General features: G+C 44.8%; 1 protein-coding gene across 3 annotated transcripts in view; it reads left to right on the top strand.

Annotated features, from left to right (window-relative positions):
• Positions 1–24,254, top strand: part of ANO2 (anoctamin 2) — a 348,314-nt gene that overhangs the window by 101,689 nt on the left and 222,371 nt on the right. For all 3 annotated transcript variants that reach the window (XM_066261651.1, XM_066261659.1, XM_066261667.1), the window contains 5 exons: positions 1,931–2,082; positions 5,304–5,358; positions 8,428–8,479; positions 19,864–19,919; positions 21,148–21,189. In XM_066261651.1, coding sequence (XP_066117748.1) covers positions 1,931–2,082; positions 5,304–5,358; positions 8,428–8,479; positions 19,864–19,919; positions 21,148–21,189 — 357 coding nt within the window. The remainder of the gene's footprint in view (positions 1–1,930; positions 2,083–5,303; positions 5,359–8,427; positions 8,480–19,863; positions 19,920–21,147; positions 21,190–24,254) is intronic.

Below are 24,254 nucleotides of genomic sequence, written 5' to 3' on the forward strand. Positions count from 1 at the left end.
TCATTTCTTATGGCTGAGTAGTATTCCATAGTGTATATGTGCCACATCTTCTTTATCCAGTCTTCTATTGAAGGGCTTTTTGGTTGTTTCCATGTCTTGGCCACTGTGAACAGTGCTGCAATGAACATGGGGCTACATGTGTCTTCATGTATCAATGTTTCTGAGGTTTTGGGGTATATACCCAGTAGAGGGATTGCTGGGTCATAAGGTAGTTCTATTTGCAGTTTTTTGAGGAACCACCATACTTTCCTCCATAATGGTTGTACTACTTTACAGTCCCACCAACAGTGAATGAGGGTTCCTTTTTCTCCACAGCCTCTCCAACATTTGCTATTACCCGTCTTGTTGATAATAGCTAATCTAACAGGAGTGAGGTGGTATCTCATTGTAGTTTTGATTTGCATTTCTCTAATAACTAATGAAGCTGAGCATCTTTTCATATATCTGTTGGCCATTTGTATCTCTTCCTGGGAGAAGTGTCTGTTCATGTCCTCTTCCCATTTTTTAATTGGATTGTTTGTTTGTTTGTTGTTGAGTTTTATGAGTTCTTTGTAAATTTTGGATATTAGGCCCTTATCAGAGCTGTTGTTTGAAAATATCATTTCCCATTTAGTTGGCTGTCTGTTTATTTTTATATCAGTTTCTCTTGCTGAGCAAAAACTTTTTATTCTGATGTAGTCCCATTCATTTATCTTTGCCTTCACTTCTCTTGCCATTGGAGTCAAGTTCATAAAATGTTCTTTAAAACCCAGGTCCATGATTTTAGTACCTATGTCTTCTTCTATGTACTTTATTGTTTCAGGTCTTATATTTAGATCTTTGATCCACTTTGAATTAATTTTAGTACACGGGGACAGGCTGTAGTCGAGTTTCATTCTTTTGCATGTGGCTTTCCAGTTTTCCCAACACCATTTGTTGAAGAGGCTTTCTTTTCTCCATTGTGTGTTGTTGGCCCCTTTATCAAAGATTATTTGACCATATATATGTGGTTTTATTTCTGGGCTTTCTATTCTAGAACAAGTAAATTTAAATCAACAAACTGACCAGTATTTCAATGGGAACTATGGGCCTGCTTTTGGCTAATGAGATGGTCAATATGCTCCTCTCACTGACCACCAATGAAAGAGGTGCCCCTTTCGGAAGTGCAGCAGGGGCCGGATGAATGGCCTCAGGGGGCTGCATGTGGCCCATGGGCCATAGTTTGGGGACCCCTGCTATAATGTATGCAAAAGTACTCTTGCATTATAAAAAGCTATGTGTGTTATGAATAGCAGTGATTATCTTGATACTAATTCGTGCCTTGCTCAAGGCAGATCCTCATGAGATGTTTAATACTTTGAAAGCAGACTCATTTATCAGATAGTTCCCAAGAGGAACACACAACGAAAGCGATGCTACGTAACCACATAGGGACATGGGGTAGTTGTAGAATACAGACCTCGGATTATGTTGACATATGTTAAATCCAAGCTGTCACCCAGTAACTATCATTGTGATCTTTGCTGACTCATCTCACCTTTCTGAGCTTTAATTTTCTCATTATAATATGAGACAGATATTGTCTATCTAGCTTGGTTGCTGTGCTCTTTAGAGCTAATTTGTATAAAACGCTTTAGGATGGTGACTGTTACATAGTAGGTCTTCTGTTTCTCTTATGATGATATAACAAAGTTATATAAAAAGTTTGGGCTCGTCGCTGACTTATTTACTTTGGCACCTCCATTCGCACAAATAGAATCCAGAGCCCATGTCCTTGTGAAAGCCGTTGGGAAAGGGAAGGACTCTACCTCTTGTTTCTGCCGGTCTCCCCCGCCCTATCTCCAGAGGGGTCCCCACTGGGGATCTGGGCCCTGTGCAGCTTTGGTTGGTGTCTCTCTTCTCTGAGTGTTGCATGTGGCCTCCTTTAGACCTGTGGCTTTGCCTTTCACAGATGTATGAGATCAAATCAGAAGGCTGCATTGCGAAGAAGTTCAACGAGATTCTGCAGAAACTGAGCTCACCCCTGAAGCCCAGAGTTCCAGAGCATAGTAACAACAGGATGAAAAACCTGTCCTACCCATTCTCCAGGGAGAAGATGTACCTGTGAGTATCAGAACTGTGGGGGTAGGGATGTGAGGGAGGATGAGAACCACCACCCAGTCACAAAGTGAGCGCCCCATGCCTGGAGACAGGAGAGGAAGCCTGCTGTCATGGTGACATATATCCTGATCTTCCCTAAGTAAGACAATCATGAATAACTCCTAAATATTTGTCCAGCGGCTTACGGGATAACCTGCCATTTCAGTCATTATGCATAATGGATAGAGAATCAGGGAGCAGACAATATTATAAGCACTGGGGCTCAGATACCTGTTTACCTTCTGTGGGAAACCATTCTACCCAGTTTCCAGTCTAACACGATATTAACATACTGTGATAAAATCAGAGAGAAGGTGGAGGAAGCTTCTGGATTTCTGAGTTCTCAGCTGCCTGCTGATGTGCTTATTGGCTCTGAGGAGACGCCTCCCCTCACCCCACTCTGGACAAGGGGACAGAGCTCGTCACAAGGTGGCCACTGGGAAGTCTCTAGATGGGGAATCATGGTTGGGAAGTGGCAGATGCAGCAGCCACACATTCCTTCTGTTCTAGGAGCTAATGAGAAAAGAAAAGACTATCAGGAGTGATACGAGAATGAAGCAAGGGAGGGAAAGGAAGGGGCATGGGAAGGCAGAGAAGAGAAAAGGAGCCGTCTCTTTTGAAGAGATGGCACTTCTGGAGCTGTGTTTCTGCTGTCCATTGCATAATATCTTCTACCCATCTTTTCCATGTTAGATAATGATTGTATACACACATATATATGCTATTGCTTTTGCATGTATTCCCTTATTAATCCTCCCCCCGATTAATGGTTCTGGTATCAATTCCGGTCACCACTTCCAATGTGTGTGTGGGTTTTTCTATACAACCACCACGATATTCTCCAACACCTGCTGCGTGTCCTACAGTTCAACCCAATTCTGACACTGCTTACCTGGAGATGGCATCACATTTCCCAGGTTGAAGGCACAGACCTACAAGACTTTCCTCTCCCCTACTTCAGATGCCAATTGCAAATCCATGTTGTTACCTGTGCTTCTGATGTCTATAAATCAGACAGCTCCCGTGACCCCCTCCTTGGGCTCGATTAATTTGCTAGAGCAGCTTGCAAAACTCAGGAAGCCAGTTTGCTCACTAGATTACCCATTTATTACAAAGACACTGAAGGATACAAATTAGCAGTCAGATGAAGAGAAGCAGAGGGTGAGATTCCAAATGAAGGAATTTATGTCCTTGTGGAATTAGGGCCTGACAGGTGGCATGTGGGAGGATTCTCGTTCTCTAACCTGGAAGCTCTCCAAAACTCCTCCTCCTTTTAGGTTTTTATGAAGGCTTCATTATAGAAGCATAGTTGATTAAATCATTGACCATTGATGATTGATTCAACTTTCAACCCTTCTCCCCTCCCTGGAAATCAGAAGGTGGGACTGAAACCCTCAATTCACAGTTGGTTCCCCTGGCAACCAGATGCCATCCTAAGATGCTTTCCAAAAAGTCGTCTCATTGACATAAACTCAGTTGTGGTGGAAAGAGACTTATGAGTAATGAACACCCATTTCACCTTTATGGCTCTGAAATGATTTTTTTTTTTGTATTTTTCCTAAGTTGGAAATGGGGAGGCAGTCAGACAGACTCCCACATGCGCCCGACCGGGATCCACCTGGCATGCCCACCAGGGGGCAATGCTCTGCCCATCTTGGGGCGTCACTCTGCCACAATCAGAGCCATTCCAGCGCCTGAGGCAGAGGCCACAGAGCCATCCTCAGCACCCGAGCAAACTTTGCTCCAATGGAGCCTCGGCTGCGGGAGGGGAAGAAAGAGACAGAGAGGAAGGAGAAGGGGGAGGGATGGAGAAGCAGATGGGCGCTTCTCCTGTGTGCCCTGGTCGGGGATCGAACCCGGGACTCCCGCATGCCAGGCCGACGCTCTAACACTGAGCCAACCGGGCCTCTGAAATAATTTCAAGAACTGAGGACAAGAGACCAAATTTTATGACAAAAAATGCTCCCATTGCTCTGCTTGCACAGAAAATGCCAAAGGTTTTGGAAGCTATGAACCAAGAACAGTGGATGAAGACCAAAAGATGTATATATTAGAAATCACAGTATTGCAACCCCTTGTGAGGTGGCCATCCAGAGGTAACTAGCCTTTTATTGTAGATAGGAGACCAAAGTCCAGAGTCTCTCCAGGGTTTACAGCTATAGATGGCTGAACTGAACTGACATGTTGACCTCCTGGCCTGCTGTCCTTTTTGCACTCAGAATTTCTTCCGTGCTTGCCCTTCCCTGGCCATCCTGCACGCCAGGCCCGGCGACCAACTGCCACGCTCACACAGCTCCGTTCACTCAGCTCCCGTGATCCTTCAGGTCTAGTTCCTAAACACCACGCTCTCGAGGAATTCTCTGATCTTTCCAATCAAATTGACTCCATCCTCGGAATTATCATAGCAAGGATCTAGATATTATCACGTTCTACTCTGCATCAGTTGTTTGGAAACACACCTACCCCAGTGACCGGGCTCTGGGGGTGGCTGGGAGCATGTCTCGTGTGTGTGTCCTCTAGCTCAGTGTCCTAAGCAGTTACCTCTGCTGTACGCAGGTGGTTGTTGTTTTTTTTTTTTGTTTGTTTGTTTGTTTTATTGCAAGGTCAATATTGGAAATTTAGAACATAGAGTTTTTGCGTGATACTATATAGTGAAACCATTAAGTGAAACTTTGCAAAACAAAGAATTATAATCCCAGCACCATACTCTTTTTTTTGCTGTTGTTGTGCTTACACTCTCTTTGTCCATGCACAAGAATCCTTTTATCAGTCTTTTACTTTTAGAACTTATTATATAATAATATTTTTATTATAGTCTAAATTTTTTCTATTTTATCAAGTTTTAATAATTGTAATTTTCAATGGCTGCACAATAATTTATTGTATAGATTTTGGAATTGCATCTTCTCTCTATAACTTTATTAAAAGTATCTTTGTGATGAACATTTTTATATATGGAACTTGTTCTTCAGTTGGAGTTATTTTCCCTGTGATACATTTCGGAGATAGTTTTTCAGAATTACTGTGTTTATACTGAAAAAGAATATAAACACCGTGTGTGTGAGTGCTTGTGTCCTACACATCTGCCATATTGCTTTCTAAAAATTTTCTCTGGGGCCTGTGTGACAAGGTTTCAAGACAAGATGGCTAAAATAGTTGACCCTCTGCTTTCTTGGTGTCTCCAGGTACCACATCCAGGATAAGGACACCTTCTTTGACAACGCCACCCGTAGCCGCATTGTGAGTAACCAGGTGCACCAGGTGCTCAACCAGCTGTGGTGGGCCCAGGAAAGGATGGGGAAAGACCAAGTGCCCAGTTTGGCAGGTCATCCTCTTGCCCTCCCTACTACCTCCCATCATTTGCATGGAGTTGCCCAGCAACTGAGAGAAATGTCCAGGAACTTTCTAATCCCAGTAGCAAAAGAGAACAGGCTGACAGGCTGACAGCTGTCAGAGAGGACGTAGGTAGTGGGCTGGGTAAAAGAGGCGATGGGATTAAGGAAAAAACCCCACCTCATAGACACCAACAATAGTGTGGCGATTGCCAGAGGGAAAGGGGGGGTGAGGAGGTAGAAGAAAGTAAAGGGGGGTACATGGTGATGGAAAGAGACTTCACTTGGGGTGGCAAACACATAGTACAATATACAGATGGTGTATTATTATTATAGCATTGTACACCTGAAACCTATATAATTTTATTAACCAATGTCACCCTAAGAAATTCAATTTAAAAAAAAGAAATAGCAAACAACTGCCCTCAGTCAGGGTTGAGAGGAGTGTCTTCTCAGTAGAGTTCTCCATGCATACCTTCCTTAGAACCACAGACACAGGGGCTGTCAGAGCTGGTGGAGGCCACAGACACAGGGGCTGTCAGAGCTGGTGGAGGCCACAGACACAGGGGCTGTCAGAGCTGGTGGAGGCCACAGACACAGGGGCTGTCAGAGCTGGTGGAGGCTTTCAGCTGGTCAGGTGACCTCCTTGCTTGACAGTTGAGGGAACTGAGGCTCTGAGAAGCGATGAGTTGAAAGGGAAAATTCATACAGGTCGTCAGTGAATGAGGACTCACTGCTGGGCCACTTGTCTCTTTCTTTCACCCCAAGGGAGTCCCATGCATTTCTGTTACAAGGACTGCTACAACTAGCCAGTTAGCCTAGGAATAATATTACCAACCCATTCAATAGAAAGCCAACTTCATGACTATACCCGTTCTTTTATAGTCTTTTTGCCTGAGACACTTAAAGTCAAGTTTTTGAATTTAGCAGAGTGATTGATTCTGGTGAAAGTCTGTATGTGGCCTTCACCCCTGTGGCCCCAATCTGAGCTGTAGGGCGATCATTTTATTCACTGAGCAGTTTCTATTTACCCTAGAGAACGTTTAGCTTACGAACAGAGGAGAGAGAGAAGGGTCCAAGGAATGGTGGACTCTTACTCATGCCACAGAAGAAACATGGCAGTGTGTTTCCATCAGTCCCTAAGAAAGGACTTAAGTTTCAACAGAAGAATGAATAAGGGTTAGATACTTAGCAAAACTTCCAAGTCAACAGGGTGCTAAGAAGGATAAAAGGGGACAAGTGATTAGAGGGAGCTATAGAACATTTCCAAAGCATACTGAAAACATGGCCTTGACTTTTTTTCCCATTGATTTTATAAAGAAAGGAAGGGGGAAAGAAAGAGAGAGATAGGATCATAGATCTGTTCCTGTATGTGCCCTGATTGGGGATTGAACTGGCAACCTTGGTGCTTCGGATTGACATTCTAACCAACCCAGCTATCCAGCCAGGCTGGCCTTGACGTTTTGTTTGCAGGATGGGCAAGAAAAAACTTCAGGTCCCTTAGCCTAGTGTTTTAGGAAGGTTTAAAATGCGCATATGATTTCTTTCATCTTTTTATGGATGAAACCATAAACTTCCCATATTTTGATTGTTGTATTATAAGCCACTTAAATCTCCCTGTGGCTTGGGTCTCACATCTGTGAGGGAGTTATAGGGTATTGCAGAGATTACCCGATAATTGCCGAGTGGCTGCATAATAATACAATGCCACATAAATACTGTTTTTCATTATTATTGCTGCTGAATTACTGTACTGTTTTGTAAATGAATTAAAAGTTCCTGGGTGCCATTCTACGAGCAGTTATTTATTTACCACTCCCTCTGGGTCTAGGGCTGACATATGGGTGTGTGAACGATGATAGAGTAACATCTCCCATTTCTTCTCTGGAAGCTTCTCTTTCCCTTCCTGCCCTGTTGCCAGTGTACCCCCCACGTTAAGAAGGGAAAGAGCCTTGATTTTTGTCTCGGGGTCTACTCTGCCCTCGGTACCTCGCCCGCATTGCTAAATGTCTTCCCTGTTTCCCTTCTTTGTGGGCATCTGAGCAGCCCCGTTTGTCCCAGAGTAGACTTCCTTCCATCTCTTTGTAGCCTGGCATAGGCTTAGAACCCACAGGAGGGCAGCGGTTGGCCAGCAGGTTGCCCATTGGTGTCCCTGTTTTCTCCGCTGGGCGGTCCTCTCGACACTCTCCCTCCCGCATGCGAGACAGTCCCCTGACAGCACTGTAGTCCATTAGGCTTGCAATGGTCACTGAGCAGGTAGCCTGCCAGGCCACCATGTGCTTGGAGACATGGAGTCATGGGGAAGTGTCTGACGTGCTCTGACTGGGGAGGCAAGATGAAGACTCAGGAACAAAACAGAGAAATAACAGTATCAGTGACCAAATGCAGGTGACCCTTTTCCAGTTTACAAAGCACTTTCATGAGTCCTCAAAGCAGCACCATTATGGAGGAGCCAAGGAGCCCTCACAGAGCTGCTCAGGTCCCCTCTGCTAGAAACCAAGACTAAAACTGGATTTGTCTGCCTCCCTGTCTGGCGCTTTCCCCAGCGTGGCACTGGTCGGGGCTGGTGGAGAGTCCAGCCTCCTCCGGCTCTTCCCGAGGTTCCCCCCAAACAGACAGACATTCCATCCCCTGAGCGACCCAGGCGCCTCCGCCCGACCCCTGCAGGGGGCGCTGTGGGTCTGGGCTCCCTGGGGTATTTTCCTTGCCTCCTGTAACTGCAATTTATAGTCTTTGCTTTCTTAACTTTTTTCAGGGTGGGGTGAAGGGAGGGGGGAGTGTGTGTGAGGTGGTCGATTCTTTGTTTCCTCAAAGCCACTCAAGTTTGAGTGGGTTTGACAAGCAGTCCATGAGCTTGGCACATGCTTGACTTCCCCCTCCCTAGAAATGGGTCCAATTGCCTGGTCCCCCGCCCGGCCCCCACACGTGGTGATGCACGTGGTCAAAGCCCTCACAGCCCTGCTCTCATCTGTTTTAGGTGCATGAGATCCTGAAACGCACAGCCTGTGCTCGAGCCAACAACACGATGGGTAAGGACCCCTGCCCCCACCTGTGGGTGTAGCACTAATGGGGTGCCGAGGGGGTCAGAGCTGTTCTTTCAACAGCTTGCTTGGTGGGCAGCAAAGAACAAAACAAACGAATGCCCCACACAGAGGGAGGAGGCTGCTTTCACTTAGGCTGGGAAACTGCCTTGCCCTCCAGGAGTACGGGTGCCCCATTTCTTGGTGGGCCAGGGGCTGTTCCCCAGACTGCTGTAACTTCTCCCAGATCTTCATTCCAGAAGAAAGGCATCTAAGAGGCCCTTTAAGTCCAACCCCTTCACGTTTTATATGAAGAAACTGACCCCCAGAGAGGGTGAATGACTTGTGTAAGGCCACACATTAGTCTGAATGTGCCTCTTCTAAGTTCGGCATACTTGTCACCAAATCTGGATGAATCTATTTGCCTTGTTTTTAATTATTTATTTATTTATTCATTCACTCATTCATTTATTTTTTTATTTGAGGGGATTGGTTTTTGAAGCAGGAACCTCAGCCTTTGGGAACTTACAGTATAAGACAGGCAGTCCAGATGCTGATGGATTACATAGAGACACACATACTAGTGGCCGTAAAAACATGAGCTTACATACACAAACATGTGTTTTCTCCACAGAAATCGCTCCACACGTTTAATTCTCTTTTTAAAGGTGCCACCACCACTCAGAATGGCTTTTGAAACCTTTGAGAGAACTTCCTTCAGAATATAGTCTGTGGTGACAAATCTATGGTCTTTGAGGCAGCTTCAAGTTAAAAAGCATCCAAAGTTATTTAGAGGCAAGTCTAGTGCATAAGGTAGGCAATGAAACTGAGGAATAATAATGGTGATGACAGCAATAATGGCTATTATTGGAGAGGTTATCGTGGGGCTCATAAGCTGCCTCAGTACCAAGGGAACAGTACTGAACAAGGAATCAGAGCAGGCTTTGTACAGAATAGAGCAGAACCTCTCAAGGGGACAATTATGTATGACTGTTTGCTTTGATTGTATTCATCTTGCTACAAAATTCCAAATAACACTCCAAGCCTTGAAAATCAAATCTTCCATGTAAAGTTATTTGTCTGGAGCTCAGTGCTTATAAGTCAGGGATGTGAGTGAGTGAGGTCATTAATTAGTCCTGTTCAAGTTCATGGAATGAGCTGAAGCCCTCACTTTGCGCAGCCATTTTCCGTGGTCACAGGGACAACCAGAGAGTCAAGAGATCTTAGAATGTATTTTGTACTTTCTCACAGCCTCCATCCAAGTTCTGAAATTTACCCTCTCACTTCTTGACGCCTCACTTCCATTAATCTGCCTGTCATCCTTTCACACCCTTCCCAATTTGGCCGAAGCTGCTCCCTCAGATGTGATAAGTGACTTCTTACTTCCCACATTTCGTGACCTTTTTCTTAGTCTTCCATATTCTTAACTGTCTACATCCTTCCAAGCCTTCTTTACTGAACCTTCATTTTCCGAGAGTTGGTATCCAGGAAGGGGTGCTCACCCAGTGACCTGCTGTTCTGTTTCTACCTCTGGACCACATTTTCTTTGGTTTCTCTCCCTTCTCCCACATGTTGTCGTCTCCATGTTTCTTTGGCCTCCTTACTCTTTCTCTCTCTCCCTCTCTGTATATTTGGGACTTGCAATGGTATATTTTTATTTCCCATTTTTTTCCACCAACTCCAGCCCAGCATTTCTAACTGCTGGATTGATAACCCCCACTGAGATGTTCACAAGAGCCTTAAAATCAAATACATCTAATATTTCATTTTTATTGCATTCTTTCTCTCTCTTTTACCCCCTCTCACTACTGTTTCTCTTCCTATTAATGTGACTGCCATCCTCTCTATTTTTGCTCATGCCGTTCCCTTTGCATGCATATCCTTGAAGTCCCATTCTTGCCCATCCCCAGACCAAAGACCACCATCCCACAGATCTAATTTAATGCCCCCTTTTTCGGACTCCCATCAAACTCAGTCTCTTTCTTGCTGATGATCTGTGTCCATGACTTAGACTCTTCAGACAGTCCTTGAGATGTGTCTGAATCACCTTTTATGCTCCAGTGCACCTAGCTGTCTGTCTTGCACATTCTGCTCAGTTGATTTGGTTTAGTGAATTAATTAAGCATGTCTACCCTGCTAGTCTCATAGCAGTAACTGTTGAGTTCCTGACTCACAAATAACTCAGTATCTCCATAACTCAGTTGCCTTTGATTCAAAGTGTGGATAATAATGTCTACTTGAAGAGTATTTGTAAAGATTAAACAAGAACCTTTTAGTTTGTTTTGTAAACTAGAAAGTCCCTAAGAACTAAAGTTTATTTTGAGAGATGGTCTCCAGAGTACTGAGTGGTCATCAGAGACCCTCTGCTTCAACACTGAATTTTTTTCCTTTGAGGAGCTGAGTTTTGATGTCTCAAAGTCAAACATCTTAAGGGATTTGTTGTTGTTGGGTAGTTTTCAAAAATTTCTTTCTTTTTTGACATTCAGAAAACATTTCTTGAACACCTGCAGTGTGTCAAATGATACTATAGAAACTGAGAAATGCCAAGATGAATTTGACCTAATTTCCGCCCTTGAGGGGCTCCTAGTTTAGCCATGCAGACAAATATATAAACTGATAATTATGAGATAATCTGGTAGGTACAATAAGAGACATGTTCAGAGTGCAAAGGGAACACAAAGGAGGAAACAGTTACCTTCCATGTATGTGTCTAGTTACCAATGTAAATTCTTCCTTCCTTCCTTCCTTCCTTCCTTCCTTCCTTCCTTCCTTCCTTCCTTCCTTCCTTCCTTCCTTCCTCCCTCCCTCCCTCCCTCCCTCCTTCCCTCCCTCCCTCCTTCCTTTTTTTGCGGCAGAGTCAGAGAGAGAGACATATAGGGACAGACAGACAGGAAGGGGGAGAGATAAGAATCATCAATTCTTCATTGCAGCTCCTTAGTTGTTCATTGATTGCTTTCTCATATGTGCCTTGACTGGGGGGCTACAGCAGATCAATTGACCCATTGTTCAAGCCAGTGACCTTGGGCTTAAGCTGGTGAGCCTTGCTCAAACCAGATGAGCCCACGCTCAAGCTGGCGACCTCGGAGTTTCGAAACTGGGCCCTCCACATCCCGGTCTGATGCTATATCCACTGCGCCACCACCTGGTCAGGCTTAATGTAAATTTTCTAATATTAGTTTCATAGCCCGAGAGAAACATGTCCATATTTCTTATCTCCAGTTGTAAATGGGTACAAAGAGGATAAGTAACTTGTGTAGGGTTATATACTGAGTCGCTGTCAGAATTGCGTGTAAAATTTGGGTTTTCTATCACTACTACCTTTGGGATGCTATGAACTAGAAGTAGAGTTAGGTTGAATCTTTAAAGTCTGTTAGTACAGAAACAATAGTTATTTAGCCTCAATTTATACACTTTTGAGTTGGAAGGACATATAATGAACCTGAGATCCTAAGGCACCAATGTACTTCTGTTAGGACTTTGGCAGGAAAACATGAGGAAGTTAATTAAAATTCTGTCTCCACTAAATTCTGTTAGATTGTGGCAGGCTATGTTTTGTCCATGAGCCTCAATTTTCCTTCTCTGACAAAATGATGAAAAATTAAGAAAAACTGAGGCTAACAGACGTTATAAAGTCTATTCCTTAGTGCCATTTTAACTATTTTAAATTAAGGGTTAAATAAGCAGCTCAGTATACAATAAAATTTAAAGACTTACTGTTGATTTCTGTGTTTTAAGCATGGACATGATGAAAATTAAGTCGTGAATTATTTTCTGTCTAGATTCTCAAGAGTAAATATCCATCCACATATTCAACATCTTCATGCAGATACCCTAAAACAGCGGTCCCACAGGTTGAGAACCGCTGCCCTAAAAGAACCCCAACCATAGTGTGAACCAAAAGGACCCTAGAGATTTCCCTTTGGGGGACTACCCAGCTCCCATTCCTGTCACCCAAATTTTGATAAACACTAGCTTTCAGTTTCTCAAGCCAGAAATTATAAGAAAGTGCTGTTGTGTTAATTGACCTCTAAAATATCTCTGAAATCGGTATAATTTTTCTCTTCACAACCATTATCCTAGTCTACATAAACTGCATTTTTTTACCTGAATCACTCTCGCCACCACTAAGACATCTTCCTGTCTCCAGTTTTGTATATTTTAACTCATTCTATAAAAGGTACCCTGTATGATCTTTTTAAATTGTACATCTGATTATTTCACTGACCTGCTAGAAATGGTAAAATAGTTCTACACCTACCTTCCTTAGATAAAATGCAAACCCCATAACAGTTACATATTGTGACTTGATGTCCCCTGCCCGGTCCCAAATCCATACGTTGAACCCCTAACTCCCTTTTCCTAAAATAAGTAGTCTGGTAGTTCCACAATAGCAACTGATGATTTATTAGCTTTGTAACAAGGGACATATGACTGACCTCTGCTTCCCAGCCCTGAAGGCCAGTTTTCACTTTGTTTGACTTCTTCCTGGGAAAATCAAGTCCTTTCTAAGCCCTTTGGTCAACTTAAACAATCTTACTTAGAAGACCAGAAAGAATGAAAAATATGATTACTTTAACACTGTGAGACCTCAGGATAATATGGACCTTTGAGCTATGGAGTAAATTTTGATTTTGTTGCCCTTCTCACTGGTTGTATAGAGAAGCACAAAGGGCATAGAATGGACTCAGATACTCCAGAGGATTATTGCTTTATAAAATAAAGAAAGAAAAAATAAAGGAGAACAGGATAGTGCTTGACGTTGTTTTCCAAGGCATTATTGATCCCTTACCCTTGGCGTTAACTTTTACATGGTCATTACATTTGTGACCAACTTACAAAGCCTTATTCCCTTTCCCATTGTGCCTGATTACACTAGAGGTTAAAAGTGGGTAAGAGAATAAAAATTAGAATTAGAGGGTATACTAAAAGTAATAATAATTCAGAAATACTCTTTCTTTTTCCTTAGTATTGTCACTCCTCTTCCGTGTGGAAAATAAATTGTTTTGAATGACTACTTTTGCAGAGCACTGAGTTCTATGCAAGTTGTATATATTGAGTTATTTATAGTCCTGTCTCATTCCATAAAATTTCTTAGGTGGCTTACAAGAAAAACAATAAAACAGTATAATATAAATAATAAATTAAAAAATAAGAAACAGGAAGAGCACAAATTAAAATGGAATGTCAAAAGTAGGAGAAAAAATAGACTACAAATATTCAAACCATAAGGCCCTCTGGTTTCTGCAGTTGGGCTGTGAATCTGACCTTGAGCCAAAGTGAAAGGGGAAGGAAGATGGTTAGTGGTTTAGGTCTTGATGTCCTCGGCACAGCATCGTTTTGTATAGAAAATCGTCTAAAATCTCTCATACCATTCTCTGCTTCCTTATGTATAGTAGATCAGCAGACAGTCCCTTTGTGAATGCATGTGGAAACTTTTCTGGATGATTCAGGTTCATCACTGAAAAAATAAGCTTTTTAAAATGTTTCCTCAAGGGTTACCAAAGTATTGCTAGGGTTGTTTGCCGCACACTCTCTGATTTCTTGAATTTCCGACTCAGGTAACATGTCTAGAGTTTGGTTATTTCCGTTTTGCTTTTTCTGTTTGGGAGACAGAAAACCAGTCTTGTTAGAATTTTGGGTGAAGAGAGAGTAAAAACGCACTGAAGGAGGGCCTGAAGGCTTTTGTGGTTAAGGTACACAACATTAGGGGTGGGACTTTATGAGATCTAGATACTTTTCCTTCTTTGTTCTCTGTTGAGAGAGCTGAGATAACCAGGTAGGAGAGAGAGTCTATACAAATAAGGCATTGGCTGTAACCAGTAAATAAGGACCCCTTGCACTGTGCAGTCGTATGCTTTTCAAAGCACTTTTACTCTCATCTCATTTGACCCAGGAAACCTCTATGCAGAGTAGGTTCAAAAGATGCTAACTGATTTCACAGCACAGGTTACCTTGGTGCCTAAGGTTAGAAATTCAGAGCTAGATTTAGAACTTGAGTTGTGTAGGGTTTTTTTTGTTTTGTTTTTTGGTTCTTCTTCATAGCTCTTTAATCAATTAATAAGTGAATGAAGTTATTGGGAAAGGTTTCCCAGAGAAGTGGAAGCTGAGGTCTTCCTAATGTTGGATTCATTCATTCATTCAACAGATTTTTATTGAGCATCTCCTATGTGTCATTCATACTCCAGAGCTAGAGAATAGTGTAGTGAATCAGGCAGACACAACAGCCACCAATCCTTGCCTTTATGGAACTTACTTTTCAGGTAACATTTGAGGACAAGAGGAAGTAAGCCACATGACAGTCTGTCAAGAGAGATTCATACAAAGAAAGCAAATAATACAAAAGACATGATGGGGGGGGGCACTCCTAAGAATCGGTTAGGGTTCCAAAAGGAGCAAATGACATACTCAAATCAGGAAAATTCAAAATTCATGGGCATATTAACAGAGAGACAGCTTACAAAGGTGTAGGTGGAGAATTTTTCTCTTATTTACCCCTGGAAGCGAGGGGTTATAGACTAATGCACACATGGTGTTCAGAGACTACATATCTTTGTGAGTTTGGCTTCTGCATGGTGGTAGTAGCATGTGAGCCATCACGAAGTTGACCCAACCCCATGATGCCTCCTTTGTCAGGGCCCTGGTGCCTTTAAAGTTCACTTTACCATGGAAAGAAACCCAAGCCGCCTTGGTCCCGTCAGAGGAGGACAGACACCTTTTCTGTTTCTTCATATGGAAGTCATTGGTGCCTTTTCGTGGACAGAAAATTACATATTGTTGGAGCTCCATTTTCATAGATGCTTTGGTGTCAGAGCATTTGCACAAATGTATGCTTTGGGCATCTCCCCTCCCCACTCAGGAGATGATGTCTTAATTATTTTGACCAAAGCCAGACCATGTTGTGTGTTGTAAACATCTGGTTTATCATTCATCCAGCTGAGCTGGTTTATATTTTGTTAGAAGAAAAGGCTTTGGATTAAAGGCATTTAAGTAATTAAACACATGTCAAGACAATTTGGTGATGGGTAAATATAGTCTCCCTTCAGTGCACCGTCTGGGGGCTCTGGTTTAGATTTACGTCTGGCTGGAGTGCAGGATGAAAGCCCAACGCCGGGTGGATCGGCCCTGTTCTGGGGGGATCAAAACCAAATGGGTTTTCAGGAGTTCAGTACCATTCCTCTAAGTACCTGTCCCAATGGAGCACGGTTTCCTTTGAGTTTAGCCTGAAGGGGATAGAGCTATAGTCCCTGTCACCAGTGCCACTTGCAGATTTAATGAGACTCCTTCTGGGAGGCAGACCATAAGCTGTGCTTTGATTGCTTTTTTTTTGTATCCAGGAAACCAGAGATGTCTCAGAAGGTAAATGCTAGGCCTCAGGTTTGTGTTGTGTGTATTTTCAGGTACCAGTCATGGAACTGAACCCACCCTTTTCTGTCCCTTGAGCCTGACCCTGTGGATGCAGAGGACCGGTGTTTCTAGGATTGGCTGGGTCAGGCTGTGCAGAATTGTGGCCAGTGCTAAGCAAATAGGAAGCACACGCAATAGGAATAGGATTGAAGTACCTGATGACTTGATGGAACTTAGGCATCAATGCGGGGTCCTCATGAGCTATGCTTTAAGTTGAAGCACTGCCCCTCTATGTGGGTAGAGCGGAAGGAAAAGGTCCTCCATGCTTTCTCTTTCTCCCTGGCCCCGCTTTTGAGAGTAACAGGAGGAAAGGTTGGCTCTCTCTCTAACTTTGGGTCTAGAGCAGAGGGGAAGAAATATAGACATGATCATGAAGAGGAAAGCTTTACCATTATAGCCAAACTGGCCAAATAGATGGTGTGTGATAGAACCAATTAACCCAATTGCTGAAAAGGAAATGTTCAGAATTTCAATTTTCAAAGCAGAAACTCCTTTAAAACATTTGATTATTTTCTTCTTTCAAACTGATTTCCATGCTTGTTTGAGGGTAGAAACTTGGATTCTGAAGTCTGTGGGTGACCCAAGAGGCCCAAACAATCCCCATTCTCGGGTGAAGTCGTGGATGCAGAGTTCCTTTTCAACTTGCCTGCCCCTCCCCACTCCCTTTTCTTTTCTGTCCTGTTCCCTCCCCCTGCTCAGCAAAGCAAAGGCGGGGGGGGGGGTGTTAGTGGTGGTTGGGATTGCGCACATGACACCATCTGGAAAGGAGGAGGTCCGCAGCTAGTGGGACAGAGACACGTTTCAGGACCGCCTGTGGGGCTCCGGTTATCTGGGTCAGGATGGCCTGCATCATCTTGGCTCCAAGGCCAAGAACCATTTATTGGGCTTCCTCTCTTAGGAAGTAGACTAATGAGCTGGAGTTTAAAGTTTCTTCGTCGGCATGGATTGCCAAGGAAAACTGAAATAGTGAGGAAAGTGGGTGCCTGTGATAAACAGGAAATGTCAGGGAGATAAGTTTAGCCTAGGCTATTCTTCTTCTATTTATTTATTTATTTATTTATTTATTTATTTATTTATTTATTTTTACTTTTTTTTTTTTTCTTTCTCACTTTTCTGAAGCTGGAAATGGGGAGAGACAGCCAGACAGACTCCCGCATGCGCCCGACCGGGATCCACCTGCCATGCCCACCAGGGGGCGACGCTCTGCCCCTCCGGGGCGTTGCTCTGTTGCGACCAGAGCCACTCCAGTGCCCGGGGCAGAGGCCGAGGAGCCATTCCCAGCGCCTGGACCATCCTTGCTCCAATGGAGCCTCGCTGCGGGAGGGGAAGAGAGAGACAGAGAGGAAGGAGAGGGGGAGGGGTGGAGAAGCAGATGGGCACTTCTCCTGTGTGCCCTGGCCAGGAATCGAACCCGGGACTCCTGCACGCCAGGCCGACGCTCCACCACCGAGCCAACCGGCCAGGGCCTCGGCTATTATTCTTAACAGCCATTATTCCTTCTGTGTTCCCAGCAGGGGACTAGGTGCCATCAATAAAAGACAGAGGTGAGAGAGGGGTGTGCTCTCTGACCTCAGGTACTTGTAGGTCTTTTGGGGTCACAACACAATGAGGAAAGTGCTAGAAGTGAAGTAAAGTGAGCAGCCTGCTGTGGGCACACATTGCAGAAGAAGCTTTATTTGAGATTGGGGGGTGGGCGGCGTGCACAGCTCTAGACCTCCAACGATTTGGAATCATTCTGAGGCTCTGGCAGCAGGACCCAGGAGTTCAGGTTGTCGGCCTAATTCTCTCAGACACTTAGCTACTGTGCTCAGCAAAGCTGAGAATTAGCAGGAGAGTTCAACACCTGTTTAACTTTTCCCCTGCAGTTTTGAGAGACTGTCTTCAGGGTGTATACTGCTGCCATGGCAACCATGAGGTGTGAGTGTTGGGGGGATTGGGTGGGGTAGTGCAGGGGTGGGTCTAGTGGGAGCCCTACCCGCCTGTGTTGCTTCAGCTTCTATCCATGTTGACAGCCTTTGTGTAGCTTTGAACTACCCCCACCCTATCCTGACGTGGGACTCCTCCCCTTGATTATTGTAGGGTGGCTTCACATTGCTGTGGTTCTGGCTCTTGAACTGATTAATGATGCTCAGAGTGAAACTGTAGTCTTGTGAGCAGGACAAATCTGCAGCTTACTGAGCCTCAGGGAAGCCCCCCCCCCCCCACTCCTTTACCCCCCCTCTGGTCCCCCCACTCCCCAGAGTTATTTCTGATATTTTATGTTCATGCCGAGAAGGAAGCTTCAAATCAGGAGAGGATCTGGCCCTTTGGTGATGCTGCTACACCAGACACTCAGCTCCCAAGGAGAATGGCCACTCTGGCTGAACGCCCCCTGGGGCCTCCCAAGGGCCTCTGCTCCCACATGGGGCCCACGGCGGGGTTTCTGGCATCTGGCATCCTAGAACTGAGGCAAATAGGTACAAGGTTTGAGGAAAAGGGGCTGGCAGAAGGGAGAGGATTGTTTGAGAGCCTCTGCGGTCTCTGGCTTGTAGGTGGGGCCTTGGGTAAGAAGGGAAGGTGGAAAACCATGAATCTCGGTGAGTAACTGTTGTTTAGATTTGTTATCTAAAACCTGTCATCTATCCAGAACCTTGAAAATGCAAATGCCTGAAAGTTTAGACATTATTCGTGTTTCCCACCAAAGACAGTTGACTCCTCCTCCCACTACTATCCACAGCCCTCTGGAAGGAATGATCCAGGGCAGAAAGTGTGCTTGAGACCAGGGAAGTCAGTGTGCACCAGGGACATGCCCCTCCGCCCCCTCTCCATGATTAAAGGTGCCTCCTGGCACGGTGGGATCCTCAGGACTGGAGTTGGGGAGAAGCAATCCCTTCTATCTGGGAGCCAGTGACCCAGGACAGACCACTCTGAGTCAGACAGAACATACACATTGCTCTATAGTTGCTGAATAAACTGTGAATGAAACAAGTAAATAACAGCGATACTGAGCAGAGGGCTCTCTGTTGTGAGTATATCACAGTTTTAGGGACAGAGCTATTCATTCCTTTAACATATATTTAATAGGGTCGCTATCCACAAGGGGTGTGAAATACTGCTGAGATTAAAAAATGAGTTCGTTGTTGTATGGTTTTCAAACATTTTGGCCTCCGGATCCCTTTACACTTTCAAAAATTATTGAGAGTCTCCAAAGGGCTTTTGTTTAGATGGGTCACATCGATCAATATTTATTGTATCAAAAGTTAAAGCTGAAAAACTTTTAAAGCACAAGGACATGCACACATACTTTCTATTAGCTGTCTGGGGGATGATGTTATCACATGTCACACAACTGCAGTGTATGCTCGTTAGAGCTTAGGAATAATAAAGCAGATAATATCTTAGTCCTGTTGTACAAAAGTAGTTTTGACCTTATGAACCCCCTGAAAGGGTCATGGGGACCCCTAAGGTTCCCCCAGATCACACTTTGAGAACTACTGCCCCGCCGCCCTGGCTCCAGCAGCCCATGGTCCACAGGCCAGGCTTGAACAGTAATGAGCTCTGCTCTGTGAAGGAAAAGAAAGGTGCCAGAAATGAGTTTGGGTAAAGTGCCGTGGGATGTGCTGACATATACTTCTATTGACTGTCATTACAGCAATTCACGTGGTTGTTCCTATGCAATATCGTTGACCATAGATATTTCCAGCTGACGGTGTTGACCATGGAGGTGGGGGTGTAGGAAGACAGTCGTTGGACTGGAGAGATCTCAGTGTGTGGGGACAGGAGGAATGTGAACTTTGAGAAAGCATGTCTGATACCAAGACTTAGCTTTGTATTCGGGGAATGAAAAAATACTGCTATTCCACTAAGACCTAAAGCTTGACAAAAACCCATGTAGACTGGGAGGCCATCAGCTGACTTGTGGGTAGGGTTTAATATGTATCAAAAGACAAAGCTTATGTCCAGAAACCCCTGGCCTAGAGTTATGATTTTTGTCTTCCTTTCTTCCATAGGTATTAACTCTCTGATAGCAAACAGTATCTATGATGCTGCCTACCCACTTCATGACGTAAGTACCGTTTCTGTCGGCACACTCCCAGGAGTCTTAAGAAACTTGACAACCACAGGCAATGCGGTGGGTGAGGCGAGGAAGGAGTGAATCAGGACATTAAAATGCCTTGGCTGATTCTGCGCTGCTCATGACTGACCATCAGCCCCGTTTGGTTTTTGCCAGTTGGCTGTCCAGCTATTTCCCCAATGGCAAATGAACTGGTGCTGTTTGAGCGTTCCCTCCGCTCCTTGCCTCTGTTCTGGGAGAAAGTGTGAGCAGACAGAGATGGCTTGCAGTGTTAAAGGAAGGAGATGTTGGAGCTGGGTGGATGGTGGTAGAAGGAAAGTCTGTGGCCTGGATAACTCACAACCTGGATGGTCAGACCCTTAAATATATACTGCTCACAAAAATTGGAGGATATTTCAAAATGAATATGAAACTATAAACTATCCCCTAATTTTTGTGAGCAGTTAATTGAAAGTGATGCTTCGTAGATGATAGATTTGTGTGGGTGTGAAATTCTTCATTCTTAACATGCAAATATATACTAAGCATCAGATTTTTTTTTTTTAAATTTAACATTTTTGAAGAAAATCTCTCAAAATTCCTTATACTGTTGTTTGGTTAAGTAAAGGAAATAGGTTGTAATTAAAGCTTTCCTTGACTGGGTGTAATGTTATAAACATTCCATAATATGATGCAACAACATTCTTCAAGATGACTCATGAGGACCTTAAGTGACCTGTGAACTAGTGAACTAAATGCCCCCATGGCTACACTGTTCATTGGGTTGGTGACTTCTTTAGCACCTGCCAAAGGAGGTGACTGAGGTGGGGAGGGCTGAATGCTGAAGGAATTCCCCAGATGACAGTGTTTTTCTCACTGGCATCTTTACCATGGGCATACGAGAGGTTAGGTTCTTCCCATTAGGCACCGGGTGCAGGACACAGCACAGGGTGACTTCTGTGCTATGCCCATTTACAGACACAGGCTGTGCTGTGGCTATGAGGAGGCACAGGCTGATCCCTGGGGCGCCTGAGGGGAGTGTCTGTCTGAGACGCTGTCCCCAGGGAATGTAAGGGTTGATGACTAAGGAAGTGGACTATTGGCTCCTGACCACGTCATGCTTTTGACCTTCCTTGAATGAGAGTGAGAAGAAGGGATGGCATTGGAAAATAGAAGAAAATGTTTTCTCTGTTTTCAATCATTCCATTGGCTTCCTCTAGCATGTCTTTTTCTCCTGCAGGGTGAATATGATAGTCCAGGGGACGACATGAATGACAGAAAGGTGAGTTGCTCTATGCTGTGCTGAGGACTGTGAGCACCAGAGACCATGGGGGGGGGGGTGTGTGAACGACATAGATGTGTCCTCAATGTTTGCTTTATCTGCTTCTATATTTTCCAGCAGTTCTTCTACAGCTCCCTGCTGCCTAGGCCCTTGGAAATGCGAGGGCCAATTCTGGTCATTGACACAATTGTGTGTATAGGGGTGTTGCTGGTATCTAGTGTCTGGGGGACCAGCTATGGTAACTATTTCACACAAAAGCATTATCTTGTTCCTGGTGATGAGAGGGGCTTAGCTGGGAAACCCTGAAAGTCCTAATTCCTTAATTTATAGATGGTAAAATAGACACACAGAAAGAGTGAGCACATTGCCCATGACAACACAGACTAGAAATATCTCTGTAATAAACAGAAACAGGCTAGAAATACCTCTGTCTCTCAAATCTTGCTAAAAATGTACTATTATCCATGTCATGATCTTCTTTTTTATTTGTTGGGGGGGTCATCTTTAAGTTCTTGTCCTTGTCCTCTGGGCAGACTAGTAAGGGATAGTCATTCCCAAATTTCAGATAAGAAATTGGAGGGACAGGGAGGCTCATTCATGCTGTGTATTTGGGCAGCTAGGAATTAGAGGTTGTAGTTAGGGGAAGGGAAGAGTCCCTTTGGAAAGATCTCTCCTGGGCCAGTCACAGCTCCTGACGGGACAGCTCTTTCCCCAGCCTTCCACTTAGATCCCCTTTCTTCTGTTTGCTGACATTCTGGGAATGTGGGTTTCCCCTGCCCTGCTATGGCATCACCCCACCTCCTTAGAGGTGACTGCTTCATCTGGCTGTCAACCCCTTCAGGCCACCCTCCCGTGCAGCTTCCTCCAGCCTTCAGCAACTCTGGTGAGCAGAGGCTGGTGGGCGAGGGCAGGAGGGGTGAGAAATGGAAGCCCAAGAAGTTTCCCTCCCCCCAACTCTGTTGTCTGGAAAATCATTCATCCCCCAAGTTGCCTTTAGAGCAGCCTTCTTTTTATCCTGCCTATTAGTCCCTGTTATGAAGTGTTAAGTATTAAAAACATAAAAGGTCTTTTCCAGAAATACTGCTGTGATTGCTTACACATGTCCCTTCTCTGCCTGCTCAGGGAATCTGCTCTAGTATTTCGATGTCTTAACCTCATCTGTTTTCTATCTGATGCTAATAGTCTCGGTGTTTAATTTCCTGAAAAGTCCCGGATCAAATTTAAAGGAAAAGGAGGAAGCATTTCTCCCCACATCTCACCTCGCTCACCCCAACTATTTTCTGTCCTCCCACTCTCTAATTTCACATTCCTCCCCTTTAAAGAGTGATCACGACCACTGCCCACCTAAGAAACCTCCTGCTGGGTGGGTGGGTGGTGACCCAGCCTGTCAGGTAGAGCACTTTACAAGAACATTCCAGAGACCAGGAACACACTGCAACTGGTGGGAGAAATCAGCCAGCCCTCTTTAATCTTCACAGAGGCAGAGAGAAGCAGATTGTAAGATGATCCAAAATATATATGTATTTGTCTTTGCAATGATATTATATTATTATTAACAACAAAACCTTTTAACACAACATTTTCTTCCCAGGAACTGTATTTCTTAGGCCAACAGAATTATTCCCAGTGTACAAGTTGAACAGGTGGAATCTGGGAGGCAGGGTGAGACCAGCCAGGATGGAGTCGCATCTTGGTGTATAAGTTCCCAAGGTTTACGTCCAAGGGATGCTCAGTAAAAAGGGGCCAATGTCTTGGAAAGATGAGAAGCTCTTTCTTTGTGGCTTTCCCTTGGGTTTGCTGGCCAGTCCTGGTGTCCTTGTTCTCCTCTGCCAAGGTCACAATTAGGGCAGTACTCCTTGCCGTGATGGGGGAGTCAGAGAAGCCATGAGCGAGAGCGCAAGCTTTCTCCTGTCCATTCGGGCTAGGAAACATACCCAGCGAAGTGAGGAAACTGGTTCCAGTGTCAATACATATTTGTCAAGTAAGGACTAAAACCTTGGTGTCAAAATCCCAGCCAGAGCTCCATAGCCAGGTCGATACCACTTCTTGTATATGGTGAGGGGAATTCTTACCGTGGTGCTGGGCTCCTGCCTGCAGTTTCAGTGCTTAGGGGGGTTGGGGGGAGGCTAAAGGGATCCTAAAAAAGAAAGAGCCAAGACCTCGGAAGATGTGCAGTATATTTATATGTTTTCCTTACACTGTGATAGTTTACTGTTCCTCGAGAGGGTGGCAGGGAGGACTTCGGTGGAGTGCAAAGGTGAACCCTTGAATTTGTGTCTGGAGGCGATGGAGAAGGGTTGGGAGTTGCAGTGTGGGATGGCCTCTCTGGGGATAATCTCAAGCTGCCCGTCCTGCAAGGGCATCTCAAGCTGCCCGTCCTGCCAGTTCCTGGATGTTCTCCTTCACTCTCCCCTGCATTTGTGGCTATTCCCACGACCTCCCTGAGGCCCGGGCTCCTGTAGGCAGGTTCCAGGCCAGCCCAGAGGCCGCTGAGGATGCAGTCTCCTTCCCTTCCAGCCTGCTCCAGCAGCTGAGCAGTCTCCATGGACTCAGCCCCAGGTAGCGTTCGGAGGGCTCCCTCTCCCTTCTCCTGGAGGGTAATTAAGAAGAGGCTCCCTCTCTCTGGGGAGCATGGCTTTCCCACCTTTCTAGAAAGCAGGAAGAGGGAGCAGAAGCGGGTGAGGGTGGGTCCCTCCTGTCTGCCAGCCGGTACTGAATTCCACATTAGCCAGACCTGCCTGGTTTTCCCAAGCGTCCCATTGTCTGTCCATCGAAGAGGTTGTGAGTATCCTCTGAGGGCTGCCTGACTCCCGCTGGCTCATGGCGGCTTCCCACCCACTTACAGGGGAACCCAAGGTACAACATTGGAATGATTTTCAGCCCTTGACCCTGGATTCTCCAGCTTTTGCAAAGGATTATCCTCTCTAGTGGACAGGAAGGTATATAGTGACGCCCAAAAAGGTGTGTGAAGAGAGTCAATCTGTCTTTCTGACAAAAATAAGTTACTTTTCTGTTTTCACTTGATTTCTCAGTTTCACATGAGGCTTAATTATCTCATGCTGCAC

This window comes from Saccopteryx bilineata, chromosome 1 (genome assembly GCF_036850765.1).
Source record: "Saccopteryx bilineata isolate mSacBil1 chromosome 1, mSacBil1_pri_phased_curated, whole genome shotgun sequence".
Lineage (NCBI taxonomy): Eukaryota > Metazoa > Chordata > Mammalia > Chiroptera > Emballonuridae > Saccopteryx > Saccopteryx bilineata.